Below are 12,853 nucleotides of genomic sequence, written 5' to 3'. Positions count from 1 at the left end.
AATTCAAATTTCTATATATTTTTTTTAAAATAATGTCTCCTTTGAGGATATAAAATTGTTTAGCTGACCAGAAACATATTTATATTAAAAGTTGAACAAGTGCTACAAAACTGAATCAGTTATAAGTTAAGCTATACTCGGTGAAATGTGAATGAAAAGTTTCAAAATAAGTATTTTGTGTAATTTACAAAAGTCAAAGAGCACATATGACTCCTGGTCTCATTTTAACAATTTTCCAGAGAGCAAACTGATTTAATAAACATGCTGTAATATCCCCATGCCTAAATTTCATATGTAAAAATGTATGACTTTTTTCATGTTTATAACTCATTATTAAAAAATTTGACTTTTTTAAGATGACATTTAAAAGTTACACATAACTACAGCGTGATCGAAGCCCTGGTTAGCCAGAATAATTACTGGAGTGGATCAGTGGTGTATTTTCTGCACCCATTTCTCTTTAGTATTTATCTTTGCACTCACAGCCATTCTGCATGCAAGTATTCTCTTCCTGTTCCGCAAGGGCACTGCTTTTGGAGAATTACTTGGTTTCATTTTATTAAAAACACTTTTCTTGGCTGTGCATGAAGCGTATAGTTACCCTGCATGTGGGCTCTTAGTTCCCTGACAGGAATTGAACCTGCACCCCCTGCATTGGAAGGCGAAGTCTCAACCACTGGACTGCCAGGGAAGTCTCTGCTTGGTTTTATTTTTTAACTTAATTTATTTTAATGTATTTGTTTTTAGCTGCGCTGGGTCTTCTTTGCTTTATGGGGGCTTTCTCTAGTTGTGAGAGGGGGCTACTCTTTCTTGTGGTGTGCAGGCTTCTCATTGTGGTGGCTTCTCTTACTGAGGAGCACGGGCTCTAGGGCGTGAGGGCTTCACAGTTTCAGAACAAGGAAGTCCCTTCAGTTCAGTTCAGTTCAGTTGCTCAGTCATGTCCAACTCTTTGCGACCCCATGAATCGCAGCATGCCAGGCCTCCCTGTCCATCACCAACTCCCCGAGTCCACCCAAACCCATGTCCGTTGAGTCGGTGATGCCATCCAACCATCTCATCCTCTGTCATCCCCTTCTCCTCATGCCCCCAATCCTTCCCAGCATCAGGGTCTTTTCCAATGAGTCAACTCTTCGCATGAGGTGGCCAAAGTATTGGAGTTTCAGCTTCAGCATCAGTCCTTTCAATGAACACCCAGGACTGATCTCCTTTAGGATGGACTGGTTGGATCTTCTTGCAGTCCAAGGGACTCTCAAGAGTCTTCTCCAACACCACAGTTCAAAAGCATCAATTCTTCGATGCTCAGCTTTCTTCACCGTCCAACTCTCACATCCATACATGACTACTGGAAAAACCATAGCCTTGACTAGATGGACCTTTGTTGGCAAAGTAATGTCTCTGCTTTTAAATATGCTATCTAGGTTGGCCATAACCTTCCTTCCAACGAGTAAGCGTCATTTAATTTCATGGCTGCAATCGCCATCTGCAGTGATTTTGGAGCCCCCAAAAATAAAGTCTGACACTGTTTCCACTGTTTCCCCATCTATTTCCCATGAAGTGATGGGACCGGATGCCACGATCTTAGTTTTCTGAATGTTGAGCTTTAAGCCAACTTTTTCACTCTCCTCTTTCACTTTCATCAACAGGCTCTTTAGTTCTTCTTCACTTTCTGCCATAACGGGTGGTGTCATCTGCATATCTGAGGTTATATATATTTCTCCTGGCAATCTTGATTCCAGCTTGTGTTTCTTCCAGCCCAGCGTTTCTCATGATGTACTCTGCATATAAGTTAAATAAGTAGGGTGACAATATACAGCCTTGACATACTCCTTTTCCTATTTGGAACCAGTCTGTTGTTCCATGTCCAGTTCTAACTGTTGCTTCCTGACCTGCATACAGGTTTTTCAAGAGACAGGTCAGATGGTCTGGTATTCCCATCTCTTTCAGAATTTTCCACAGTTTGTTGTGGTCCAGAGTCAAAGGCTTTGGCATAGTCAATAAAGCAGAAATAGATGTTTTTCTGGAACTCTCTTGCTTTTTCGATGACCCAGCGCATGTTGGCAATTTGATCTCTGGTTCCTCTGCCTTTTCTAAAACCAGCTTCAACATCTGGAAGTTCACGGTTCACGTATTGCTGAAGCCTGGCTTGGAGAATTTTGAGCATTACTTTACTAGCGTGTGAGATGAGTGCAATTGTGCAGTAGTTCGAGCATTCTTTGGCATTGCCTTTCTTTGGCATTGGAATGAAAACTGACCTTTTCCAGTCCTATGGCCACTGCTGAGTTTTCCATATTTGCTGGCATATTGAGTGCAGCACTTTCACAGCATCATCTTTCAGGATTTGAAATAGCTCAACTGGAATTCCATCACCTCCACTAGCTTTGTTCATAGTGATGCTTTCTAAGGCCCACTTGACTTCACATTCCAGGATGTCTGGCTCTAGGTGAGTGATCACACCATCATGATTATCTGGGTCATGAAGATCTTTTTTGTACAGTTCTTCTGTGTATTCTCGCCACCTCTTCTTAATATCTTCTGCATTCAAGGTCAGGATGGGCGGCCGTGAGGAGACACCCCTTGTCCAAGGTAAGGAGCAGCGGCTGCGCTTTGCTGGAGCAGCTCTGAAGAGATACCCCACGTCCAAGGTAAGAGAAACCCAAATAAGATGGTAGGTGTTGCAAGAGGGCTTCAGAGGGCAGGCACACTGAAACTATCATCACAGAAAACTAGCCAATCTGATTACACGGACCACAGCCTTGTCTAACTCAATGAAACTAAGCCATGCCATGTGGGGCCACCCAAGACGGACGGGTTATGGTGGAGAGGTCTGACAGAATGTGGTCCACTGGAGAAGGCCATGGCAAACCACTTCAGTATTCTTGCCTTGAGAACCCCATGAACAGTATGAAAAGGAAGTCCCTTATTTGGTTTTAAATGTCCATCTATTCCACAGTTTTCATAAATAGGTAAATTAAGTTATAATGGTCAGGAAATTTTCTATTTTATGGTAGAAAAATTCTGGGATTCTCCAGGCAAGAATACTGGAGTAGGTTACCATGCCCTCCTCCAGGGGATCTTCCCAACCCAGGTATTGAATCCAATCTCCTGCGTTGGCAGGCAGTTTCTTTACCACTAGCGCCACCTGGGAAGCCCACTAAAAACTCCTGACATAGTGAAATTTACATGCTGGTTTGCAATGTCATGATAACGAGATTTAGGTGAACACTGCACCAGAGACTAATATGGACAATAGAGTAATTCAGAACTATATCTTCAGAATGTAAATAGGTGAAATGTAGGCTTTCAAAAGACAAAGGATAAGTCCAAGTACTGGATTCAAAGGAGTTAATGACTTCATTCCACACAGCAGGGGGCATTTGATATTAATGCAAAAAACATCCAGACGTTTCAAATTGAAAGGTGGGAACATGATAACACCATCAGATTGGTTCAAGGGCTTTTGTTTGTTCTTAGGGACTCATATTTATGTATCACTGGTCAAAGAAATGCTGGCAACTGGAGAAAGAGAGAGAGAGAGACATTTCTCAAACTCAGGTTTTCCATATTTGCAGACTTGCTCATCATATCTCAGTGGGACTTGAGGCTGCCTTACCAGGAATTTGAAGGTGAAAAGGCAGATAAAAGTGAAACATGTTTCAAAAGACCATATTTTCTTACGTCTTACTGTTATCCTGGAAAAATGAAAACAAGTTTCTTTTAAAAGAAAAAATACACCCACCCACCCCCAACATCAAAACAGCACAAAAATAGCAATATTCATTACTGGTTATTAGAAGTATCTGCTGGAGAAGGCAATCGCAACCCACTCCAGTACTCTTGCATGGAAAATCCCATGGACGGAGGAGCCTGGTAGGCTGCAGTCCATGGGGTCGTGAAGAGTCAGACACGACTGAGCAACTTCACTTTCACTTTTCACTTTCATGCATTGGAGAAGCAAATGGTAACCCACTCCAGTGTTCTTGCCTGGAGAATCCCAGGGACGGCGGAGCCTGGTGGGCTGCCGTCTATGGGGTCGCACAGAGTTAGACATGACTGAAGCGACTTAGCAGCAGCAGAAGTATCTGCTTTTATAGGGTTATCTCAATGAGTCATTCTGCCAACTTTGGAAGACTTGATAATATGTGTTTCTTCTGCTTCAAACCCTATCAGCACAATCATGGCGGGTATCTAGGTGGCCCCAGGCATGTTAAGTTGTTTGGGGGTAATTTAAAACTTTGACCTAAAAGCCAACATTTGAGGGACTGTGAGTATTTTCTTTCACATAGTAGCTCAGAGACACGTTTGACCCCACTACATTCCACTGCACTTTCAATTTTTTAGGATACTTACTTCCTATTTTCTGTTCAAAAACTATTTAAAAAGCATGTCACAGTTGCATTTCAGCAATGAATGGCAGCCATTAATTGGGTGTATCTCTTACAGAAAGGCTGTTGTAGCCTTAAAACAGAAATATTTTTATAAATGGCCATCAGTCAGTCAGTGAGTCAGTTCAGTCGCTCACTCCTGTCCGACTCTTTTTGACCCCATGGACTGCAGCAGGCCAGGCCTCCCTGTCCATCACCAACTACCGGAGTTTACTCAAACTCACGTCCATTGAGTCGGTGATGCCATCCAACCATTTCATCCTCTGTCATCCCCTTCTCCTTCCGTCTTCAATGGCCATAGTTATGTAAAAAAATGGCCACAGTTATGTAAAAAATCCAATTATTCGCCTATCAATTCATGAATTTCATAAAACAAGTCTGATGTTTTCAAGTGAATTTGATTTTTACTACCATCTCCCTTTCAGTATTTGTGGGCACCTACTTTGTACCTAGGTCCTCTAGGTGGCACAGTGGTAAAGAATCTGCCTGCCAATGCAAGAGACTTGGGGTTTGATCCCTGCGTGGGGAAGACCCCTGGAGAAGGAAATGGCAACCACTCCAGTAGTCTTGCCTGGAAAATTCCATGGACAGAGAAGCCTGACAGGCTACAGTCCACGGGATCCCAAAGAGTCTGCTGCCTCTGACCAGGCACGCACTTCGTATGGGGCCCAGAACTCCAGGTTAAAAACACGTAGTCCTACTTTTTGAGTTTAGTGAAGGAGAGCACAGAAAAAGCAATAATATATCAAAACTGATACAGGCTATACAGGGATGTTGAGCCTGTGTTTCTCCATACTGTAATAGAATGGTGAGGTTCCTAACCTTTTAGGGGAGGAAAGAGGGGAAAAGTTTAGAGAAACCTAAAAGGTAACATGCTGAAACTACTATTACGCATCTTTCAAAACCTGCCATTTATGTTTTAACAAGCTCCTAAAACAGGACTGTAGATCTGGTCTGTGCGATTTAGTGAATCAGAGGTCTGACCATAAACGTAAATAGTCCCTCAACACTAAGGTGAAAAAAAGAAACATTTAGGAACTTTCCTATACTGCGTTTTTGTTTTCTTGGTTCCTGGGTGAGAAGTAAATTCTTGTTCAGTGGTCAAAAATGCTTAGGGCTAGAATGTTTTGACGTGTAATTCCAGAGCAACTTCCAGTTAACTTGCCTCCAATCAAACCTAACCCTGCTTCTGTATAACTATGCATGTGTTTTTTTTCTTTCTTTTTTCCAAACTGGAACTGCAGATCGTTCTTTTTCTAATCCCCAAAGGTGGTCTTCATTGATCATTGTCCTCGCGTTGCCACCATGACCAGGCCACTTTGTCTTTTAAGTCAAAACCTATGCGGCCTATCGCCTGGACAATTACAGGGAAAGCTATCCCTGTGGGCGATCAGCTCCACCTGTTGAGGTCAGTTTTGTCTTTTTTTTTTACTGGGCCGGGCTGCTTCATTCCAGGTAAGGACGGATTGCAAGCGCTCCCTTTCTGTAGAAGAGCTCCCTCCGGCCGTTGACTGCAAACAGCAGCAACATCTGCCGGCTCGCTCGCCCCTGCCCGTCGAAGGGGGCGAGGAGGCCGCATGGCAGCTGCCACCGCGCCGCACAAAAGCGGGCGCCGCTCGCGAGGAGCCACCGGCTTTCCGCGGACCCCGCGTCTCGGGGGTACCCTCGGAGTCAACGAGGGCGGCGCGGGCCGGGGGGGCGAGCCCAGGTGCGGCGAGGCGGGGAGAAGGGCCCCGCCGCGCGCCGAGGAGGAACGCCTGACTCATGTCGTGGCGGCGGCGGACTCCTGGGAACTGAAACTCGTGATGCTGCTACTGCGGAGAAAAGCCTCATTAACCATTCCGCAGGCGGGGGTTGGGGGGCACACACCACCCGGGGCGCGGACACCCGAGCCCCGGGGTTCCGGCGCCCCGGCGCCCTCCACGGGCCCCTCCGCCCGCCGCGTGCCCGCGCGCGCGCGCCGGCCGCGTGTGGAAAAAGGAGCGGACACGCCTAACCGGCGCGCGCCCCGCGCCCCGCCCCACCCCCCATCGGGCCGACCCGGATTCGCTCCCCCGCGGCCGAAATTCCCCACCCCACCACCGCCGGCGCCTCAGTCAGCCTTCGGCAATTTCCGCCGGGGCACCCGGCGCTCGGCGAGGCCCGAAGACCCGCCGCCGCCGCCTCCTTCTACCGCCAGACCCGGCTTTATGTCCGCGGCGCCGGGGCGCATGCGCAGACGCCATCTTCCCTCCTTCTCCTCAGCCGGCCCCCTCCCCCCGCTGCCGCCGCCGCCGCCGCCTCCGCCTCCTCTCGCCCGCGGTCGCCCCTCCTTCTCCTCCTGCGCTCGGGCGCTGGTCCCTCCTCTCCCGATGCCGCGAGAGACCGGGGGATACGGCGGAGCCGGAGAAGAGCACTAGTAACAACCACCACAGCCCCCTCCTCGCCCGCCGCCCTCCCTCGGCACCCACCCACTCACCCGCCCCGTTCGCCGACACCGACCAAACCCCACCTCTCGTTCCTTTGAACGGCGTCGGCTGCAGTCGCTGCACCAGCCCCGTCTGGCCACCAACGCCGCCGAGAGAGGAGTCGCCGCCGCCTGCGGCCCCCTCCCGCCCGGCCGCGGGAGCAGCGGGGGTGAGAGGACCAACCGGCTGCGGAGGACGAGGACGAAGCGGCTCGCACCACCGCCGGCGCTCCTCAGCGCACGTCCCGCCGCTCTCCGGGGAGGCTCGGGCGCCGGCCCCTTCCTCCCCGAGGACGTGTGCCGAGCCGAGGCGCCTGCCTGGAGGGAGGAAAATGCTCGGGCTCCATGGCTGCCAGTGATGGAGCGGTCCCTGGGCTCCCGCTGCCACCGCTGCCGCCGCGCCCCGGCCGTGCTTCGCGAGGACCCGGCGTCTCTGCGCGCTCGCCCGCGCCCCGTTGCTGGGCTCACCGTACCGGGCGCCCCGCCGCCCGAGCCTCGCCGCGCCGGCCCCCGCCGCGGCCAGCGTTTCCTCACGGAGCAGCAGCCGCCGCGAGCCCAGGGGGTTTGAAAGGGTCCGCGGGGCCGTGGGGGGAGGAGGCCCGAGCCGGGCCGGCGGGGCCAGGAGCGGAGGTTTGAGCGACACTCACTGAGCTCGGGGCTCGCCGCTGGCAGCCGCGGCGGCGCTGGGGGGCGGCGAGGGGAAGGCGACACTCGCTCGGCGCCGCCTTCGTGCAGGGCGACCAGGAGGCTTTTTGCAGCGGCCGCCGCCGCCGCCGGCGGGAGGAGGGGCGGAGGTGGCTCCGGAGTTGTCCGGAGGAGGTGGGCATTTCTTGGCTTTTCCCACCCCCCTCCCCTCGCCTCCCCGCTCCCCTGTCTACCCCCTCCCTCCCGCCCCGCACCCCACGTGAAGCGGAGTATAAAGGGGGTGTGAGGCCAGAGGGGAAAGTGGATGGCGAAGGACTGAAGGGGTCCCCCCCTTCGGGTCCCCGGCCGCCCCGTTCACCCTCGTCCATCCTCCCTTCCCGGAGCTCGCCCTCGAAGGCAGGAACGGCCGGCGCCTGCGGCTGAGGAGGAGGAGGAGGTGGGGGAATCGCGCCGGGCGGAGCGTCAGGTCTCGTTTTCCTCCTCGGCGTCTTGAATACAAAGATTACGGTGCAGAAGGAAATTGCACTCGCCTTCTCCGCCCCCCCGCCCCGGTACCCAACACAATGCACCAGCCGCCCGAGTCCACGGCGGCCGCGGCCGCTGCAGACATGAGTGCTAGGAAGATGGCGCACCCGGTAATGTTCCCTCGAAGGGGCAGCGGCGGGGGCAGCGCCTCCACTCTCGGTGCAGCAGGTACCGGCGTCGGTAGTAGTGCCCCATCTGCCGAGGATTTTCCGCCTCCGTCGCTGCTCCAGCCGCCGCCTCCTGCAGCATCTTCTCTGTCGGGACCACAGCCTCCGCCTCCACAAAGCCTGAATCTCCTTTCGCAGGCTCAGCTGCAGGCACAGCCTCTTGCGCCAGGCGGAACGCAGATGAAAAAGAAAAGTGGCTTCCAGATAACGAGCGTGACCCCGGCTCAGATCTCTGCCAGCATCAGCTCGAACAACAGCATCGCAGAGGACACGGAGAGCTACGACGACCTGGATGAGTCTCACACGGAAGATCTGTCGTCTTCCGAGATCCTTGATGTGTCTCTTTCCAGGGCGACGGACTTAGGGGAGCCTGAACGCAGCTCCTCAGAAGAGACTCTCAATAACTTCCAGGAAGCCGAGACACCTGGGGCGGTCTCTCCCAACCAGCCCCACCTTCCTCAGCCTCATTTGCCTCACCTTCCACAACAGAACATTGTGATCAATGGGAATGCTCATCCACACCCCCTCCATCACCACCATCCCATTCATGGCCACCACCTGCACCACGGGCACCACCATCCATCCCATGCCGGTGTGGCCGGTACAGCCATCCCTGGAGGGCCGCCCTCAAGCCCAGTGTCCAGAAAACTCTCGGCCGCGGGAAGCTCTGACAGTGTTATGCCAGTTGCACCAACTTCTGCTGTATCATCGAGTGGCTCGCCGGGATCTGTCATGACTAGTATCCGTGCTCCGAGTACTGCCGGCAGCCTAGGTATAAATTCTGTTACGGGCACTAATACGATGAATAACGTTAACATCACCGCTGTGGGTAGTTTTAATCCTGCTGTGACCAGCAGCATGCTTGGTAACGCTAACATAAGTGCGAGCAGTATCGCCAGTGCTGGTAGTGTGAGTGTCGGGCCTGCAGTGAGCAGCGGGGTTAATGTGAGTATCTTGAGTGGCATGGGCAATGGTACGATTGCTACCTCCGCGGCCCTTAACAGCGCTGCCAGTGCAGCTGCGGGCATGACTGTGGGGTCCGTTTCGAGTCAGCAGCAACAGCCAACCGTTAACACGTCCAGGTTCAGAGTCGTGAAGTTAGATTCTACTTCTGAGCCTTTCAAAAAAGGTCGATGGACTTGTACTGAGTTCTATGAAAAAGAAAACGCCGCCGTACCCGCCACCGAAGCGGTGGTGGTAAATAAGGCTGTGGAAAGTGTAAGACAAAACCCGACTGAAGCGACTTCCGAGAGGGAGAGCACGAGTGGGAGCTCCGTGAGCAGCAGCGTCAGCACACTGAGTCACTACACGGAGAGTGTGGGCAGCGGAGAGATGGGCACCCCGGCGGCCCCGCCGGTGCAGCCACAGCCGCCCCCGACCCTTCCAGGGGTGGCTCTTCCGCTGATGGACTTCAGTAGCGCCGCTCCACCGGGCATTTCAGCAGTTAGCATCCCTCAGAGTATTTCTCAGTCGCAGATCTCGCAGGTACAGTTACCGTCTCAAGAACTGGGCTTTCAGCCGAAATCCGGTCTTCAACCAGTACCTCTGCAAGCCGGTATCCAGCCGTCACCTGTTGGCGTGGTGGGTGTCACTTCGGCTTTAGGGCAGCAGCCTTCCATCGCCAGCCTGGCTCAACCTCAACTGCCGTATTCCCAGGCGGCCCCCCCAGTACAAGCTCCTCTGCCAGGCGCACCACCCCAACAGGTACAATATGGCCAGCCAGCGCCGGCTGTGGCCCCTCCGATGGCCCCAAGCCACGGTACATCAGTGACTCTGAACCCAGCCTCCGAGTATGTTCAGCCCTCACCGCTTCTCCAAACAGCGGTGTCCTCCGGACAGCCCACTTCTGCAGGGGTGGCCGTGGGAGCCACGGTGATTCCGATGGCTCAGCCACAGAGCATCCAGCTCCCAGTGCAGCCCGCGGCAGTCCAAGCACAACCTGCAGGGGCAGCTGGCCAACCTGTTGGCAAGGCTCACACGGCAGTAGCTGCTGTACCTCCCGGCAGTCAGATCGCAAATATTGGTCAACCGACAAGCCTACCATCAGCACTGCAGCAGCCCTCCACCCAAGTCACACCTTCAGTTATCCAGCAAGGTGCTCCTCCGTCTTCACAGATAGTGCCGCCTGCTCCAGCTGTGATCCTTCATCAGGGAGTTCAGCCCAGCGCTTCAAGCCTTCCTCAACAACTGGTCATTGCACCCCAGAGTACCCTGTTACCTGTGCCTCCACAGCCACAGGGGGTCGAGTCGGTAGCTCCAGGAGTGGTTTCGAAGCAGTTGCCTGCAGTTAGTCCTTTACCCTCTGCTAGTAGTATTTCTGTTACGAATCAGGTTAGTTCAGCTGGTCCTTCTGGACTGCCTTCTGCCCCGACAAACTTGGTTCCCTCACAGAATATAGCACAAGCCCCCGCCACTCAGAATGGTAATTTGGTTCAAAGTGTCAGTCAGCCTCCCTTGCTAGCATCTAATATAAATTTGCCTTTGGCACAACAGCTACCACTCAGTTCTGTTCAATTCTCCGCACAATCATTAGCTCAGGCAATTGGAAGCCAAATCGAAGATGCCAGGCGCCCAGCGGAACCCTCCTTAGTTGGCTTACCTCAGACCATCAGTGGTGACAGTGGGGGAGTGTCAGCAGTTTCAGATGGCAGTAGCAGCAGCCTTGCAGCCTCTGCTTCTCTTTTCCCGTTGAAGGTGCTACCGCTGACGACACCCCTGGTGGATGGCGAGGACGAGAGGTAAGCTCATGCCATGTTTCTGCAGGCATTCAACAGATTCAGAGTTCCTCTGTTTAGTCACTGCATATGCACAGGGTTAGTCTAAAAGCATTATCTACTTTTTCCTCTTGAGAGGTGAAGGAGCATTTTTCTGGTAAGTTTTCTAGAGCAGGAGTGTGATGGAATGGTTTCAAACTGCTTAGGAAGTGGTCTAAGTAAAACGTAAACAATACTTGACAGAATAGTTTTTGAACATTAAGAGTAGGTATGGGAGCCCCAAGAGGTTTTGTTATTTTCGAGATGGTTTTTTAGAATTATTAATTATGAACAGAAACTTAATTTTTGCTAACCCAGCTTAATAGTTCATCTCTTCTTTTGACTTACTAAAATTGTTATGATCATCTCTTGGGGGCAGGAGGGGAGGTTGTGGTTGCCACATTTGTTTCTCCTTCACTGGACTGGATGACCCAAAGTTCTACTGTGTTTGCTATTATTCCGAGAAAGATCATGTTACTCCTTTTCCTAGTCAGATATTACAGGAAAGGTGACCTAAGCTGGGTTATACAGGTTGCCTTCAAACTAATTGGCCAACTTTTGTGTACTTATTTAATGGTCGTTTTATCTGAACAGTAAAGAAATGGGAATGGTAAAAAGTGTTTTGTGGGAGAGGAGGGGCATACACTCTTAAAAACAGCCCAACTTATCTTTGACAGTAGTATGCAGTATGTTTTTCCTTTTGCATAGTAGATCAAGATGGTAGCTGTTTTAAAGAGTAAAGAAAGAGAATGTCTTGGAGGGTTGAATTTATAGAGACATGAAACTGACTTTGTTCTCCTGCTAATCTACTCCACTTGTTCTCTGACCAGAGAAATACAGAAAGCCTAAAACCCATTACTAAATCATTGTTTTCTTAATAGGATTGGTAATAATATGGTGATCACATTTATTGAATCAAATTGTGTCTTTGAAGCTGGCTAGCTAGAAGAGTTGTGAAATATCTCATGATACTACACGGCTTTAAATTGAGTCGATTTTTAAAGGAATGTTCTTTTCACAGAGTTGCCAGTCTTACTAACCTTGATCAAAGTAATAGTTTTGATCAAGGAATTTTGACAGAGGCTATTCATTTTCACTGTGGAACTTTGAGTAAATGTGAAAGATACTTAAATATTTTAGTATTGGAGATTTTTGTGATTGAACTCTTATTAGGCCAGTTGGAACATTTACATTCTAAATGTATATCTGTGGTTTTCACTTTGGAAAAATTGAGCATATTTCAAAAGAACTGCCATATTTCAAAACAAAGGCCAAATGTTTCAGTGAGGTTTTCATGTTGTTTTTTTTTAATTACTTGAAAGATACAAGGTAAAGGCATGGTTAATTGAAATAATTTAAATTCTTGCCTATCAAGATTCTTACTTTTCTAAGTCATATATAGAATCTTGTTATCTAGCCACATGTATTCTGTATCATGTATACAAGGCTATACTTTAAAAGAGAGACCTCTTCTAGGAGGTGGTTTCCTTAATAATTGTATTATAATTATTGCTAAACCTTTAAATTTATCAAATCATGCTAATACACATCTATAATTTTAAATAATTAACTTACCTCAGATGAGTGTGATCTGAGTAAAACCCCTATAAGAACAGGTATATTATGTGGATGCTAAATTTAGAGAAGTAAAAGATGGGTGGATACACAAATGAAAACCACATACTTTGAATTCAAACCTGCCATAATTTTTACTAATTACCATTGTGGTCTCCTGGCATGACTCTCTCCTTTTTGTTTTCTCCTCCTGGTGGTAGGGCATGATAGAGCTTTCCATAACATGGTGTTCCAGACGATTAAAGTCAGATGTTGCTACTTACAACTTGGTTTTTAACTGTAGAGCTAGAGTCCCAGTTTAAGATATTAGAACAAAATCAATTTTTCCATATAGCAACTGAGATGAGGACTAATTAGGGG

General features: G+C 50.0%; 2 protein-coding genes across 16 annotated transcripts in view; one reads left to right on the top strand and one right to left on the bottom strand.

Moving 5' to 3' along the window:
• LOC145528630 (uncharacterized) overlaps nt 1–7,841 on the bottom strand; it is a 73,124-nt gene extending 65,283 nt beyond the window's left edge. Inside the window, exons 1-2 of the mRNA XM_081547283.1 lie at nt 7,728–7,841; nt 6,874–7,662 (exon numbers count right to left, since the gene is read on the bottom strand). Coding sequence (XP_081403409.1) covers nt 6,874–7,662; nt 7,728–7,841 — 903 coding nt within the window. The remainder of the gene's footprint in view (nt 1–6,873; nt 7,663–7,727) is intronic.
• TSC22D1 (TSC22 domain family member 1) overlaps nt 6,658–12,853 on the top strand; it is a 125,538-nt gene continuing 119,342 nt past the window's right edge. For 6 of the 15 annotated variants that reach the window (XR_014071432.1, XR_014071433.1, XM_081550864.1 and 3 more), the window contains exon 1: nt 7,631–10,903. Coding sequence is in view for 8 of the 15 variants with exons in the window: in XM_081550864.1 (XP_081406990.1) it covers nt 8,037–10,903 (2,867 nt within the window). In the remaining 7 variants the exon portion in view is untranslated. Of the gene's footprint in view, nt 10,904–12,853 lie in introns of all 15 variants that reach the window. The other 9 variants (XR_014071436.1, XM_081550870.1, XM_081550871.1 and 6 more) reach the window with 6 other exon arrangements.

This window comes from Giraffa tippelskirchi, chromosome 12 (assembly GCF_054371585.1).
Source record: "Giraffa tippelskirchi isolate mGirTip1 chromosome 12, T2T-mGirTip1v1.2.pri, whole genome shotgun sequence".
Classification (NCBI taxonomy): domain Eukaryota; kingdom Metazoa; phylum Chordata; class Mammalia; order Artiodactyla; family Giraffidae; genus Giraffa; species Giraffa tippelskirchi.
This window is presented reverse-complemented; position numbering and strand designations above follow the sequence as displayed.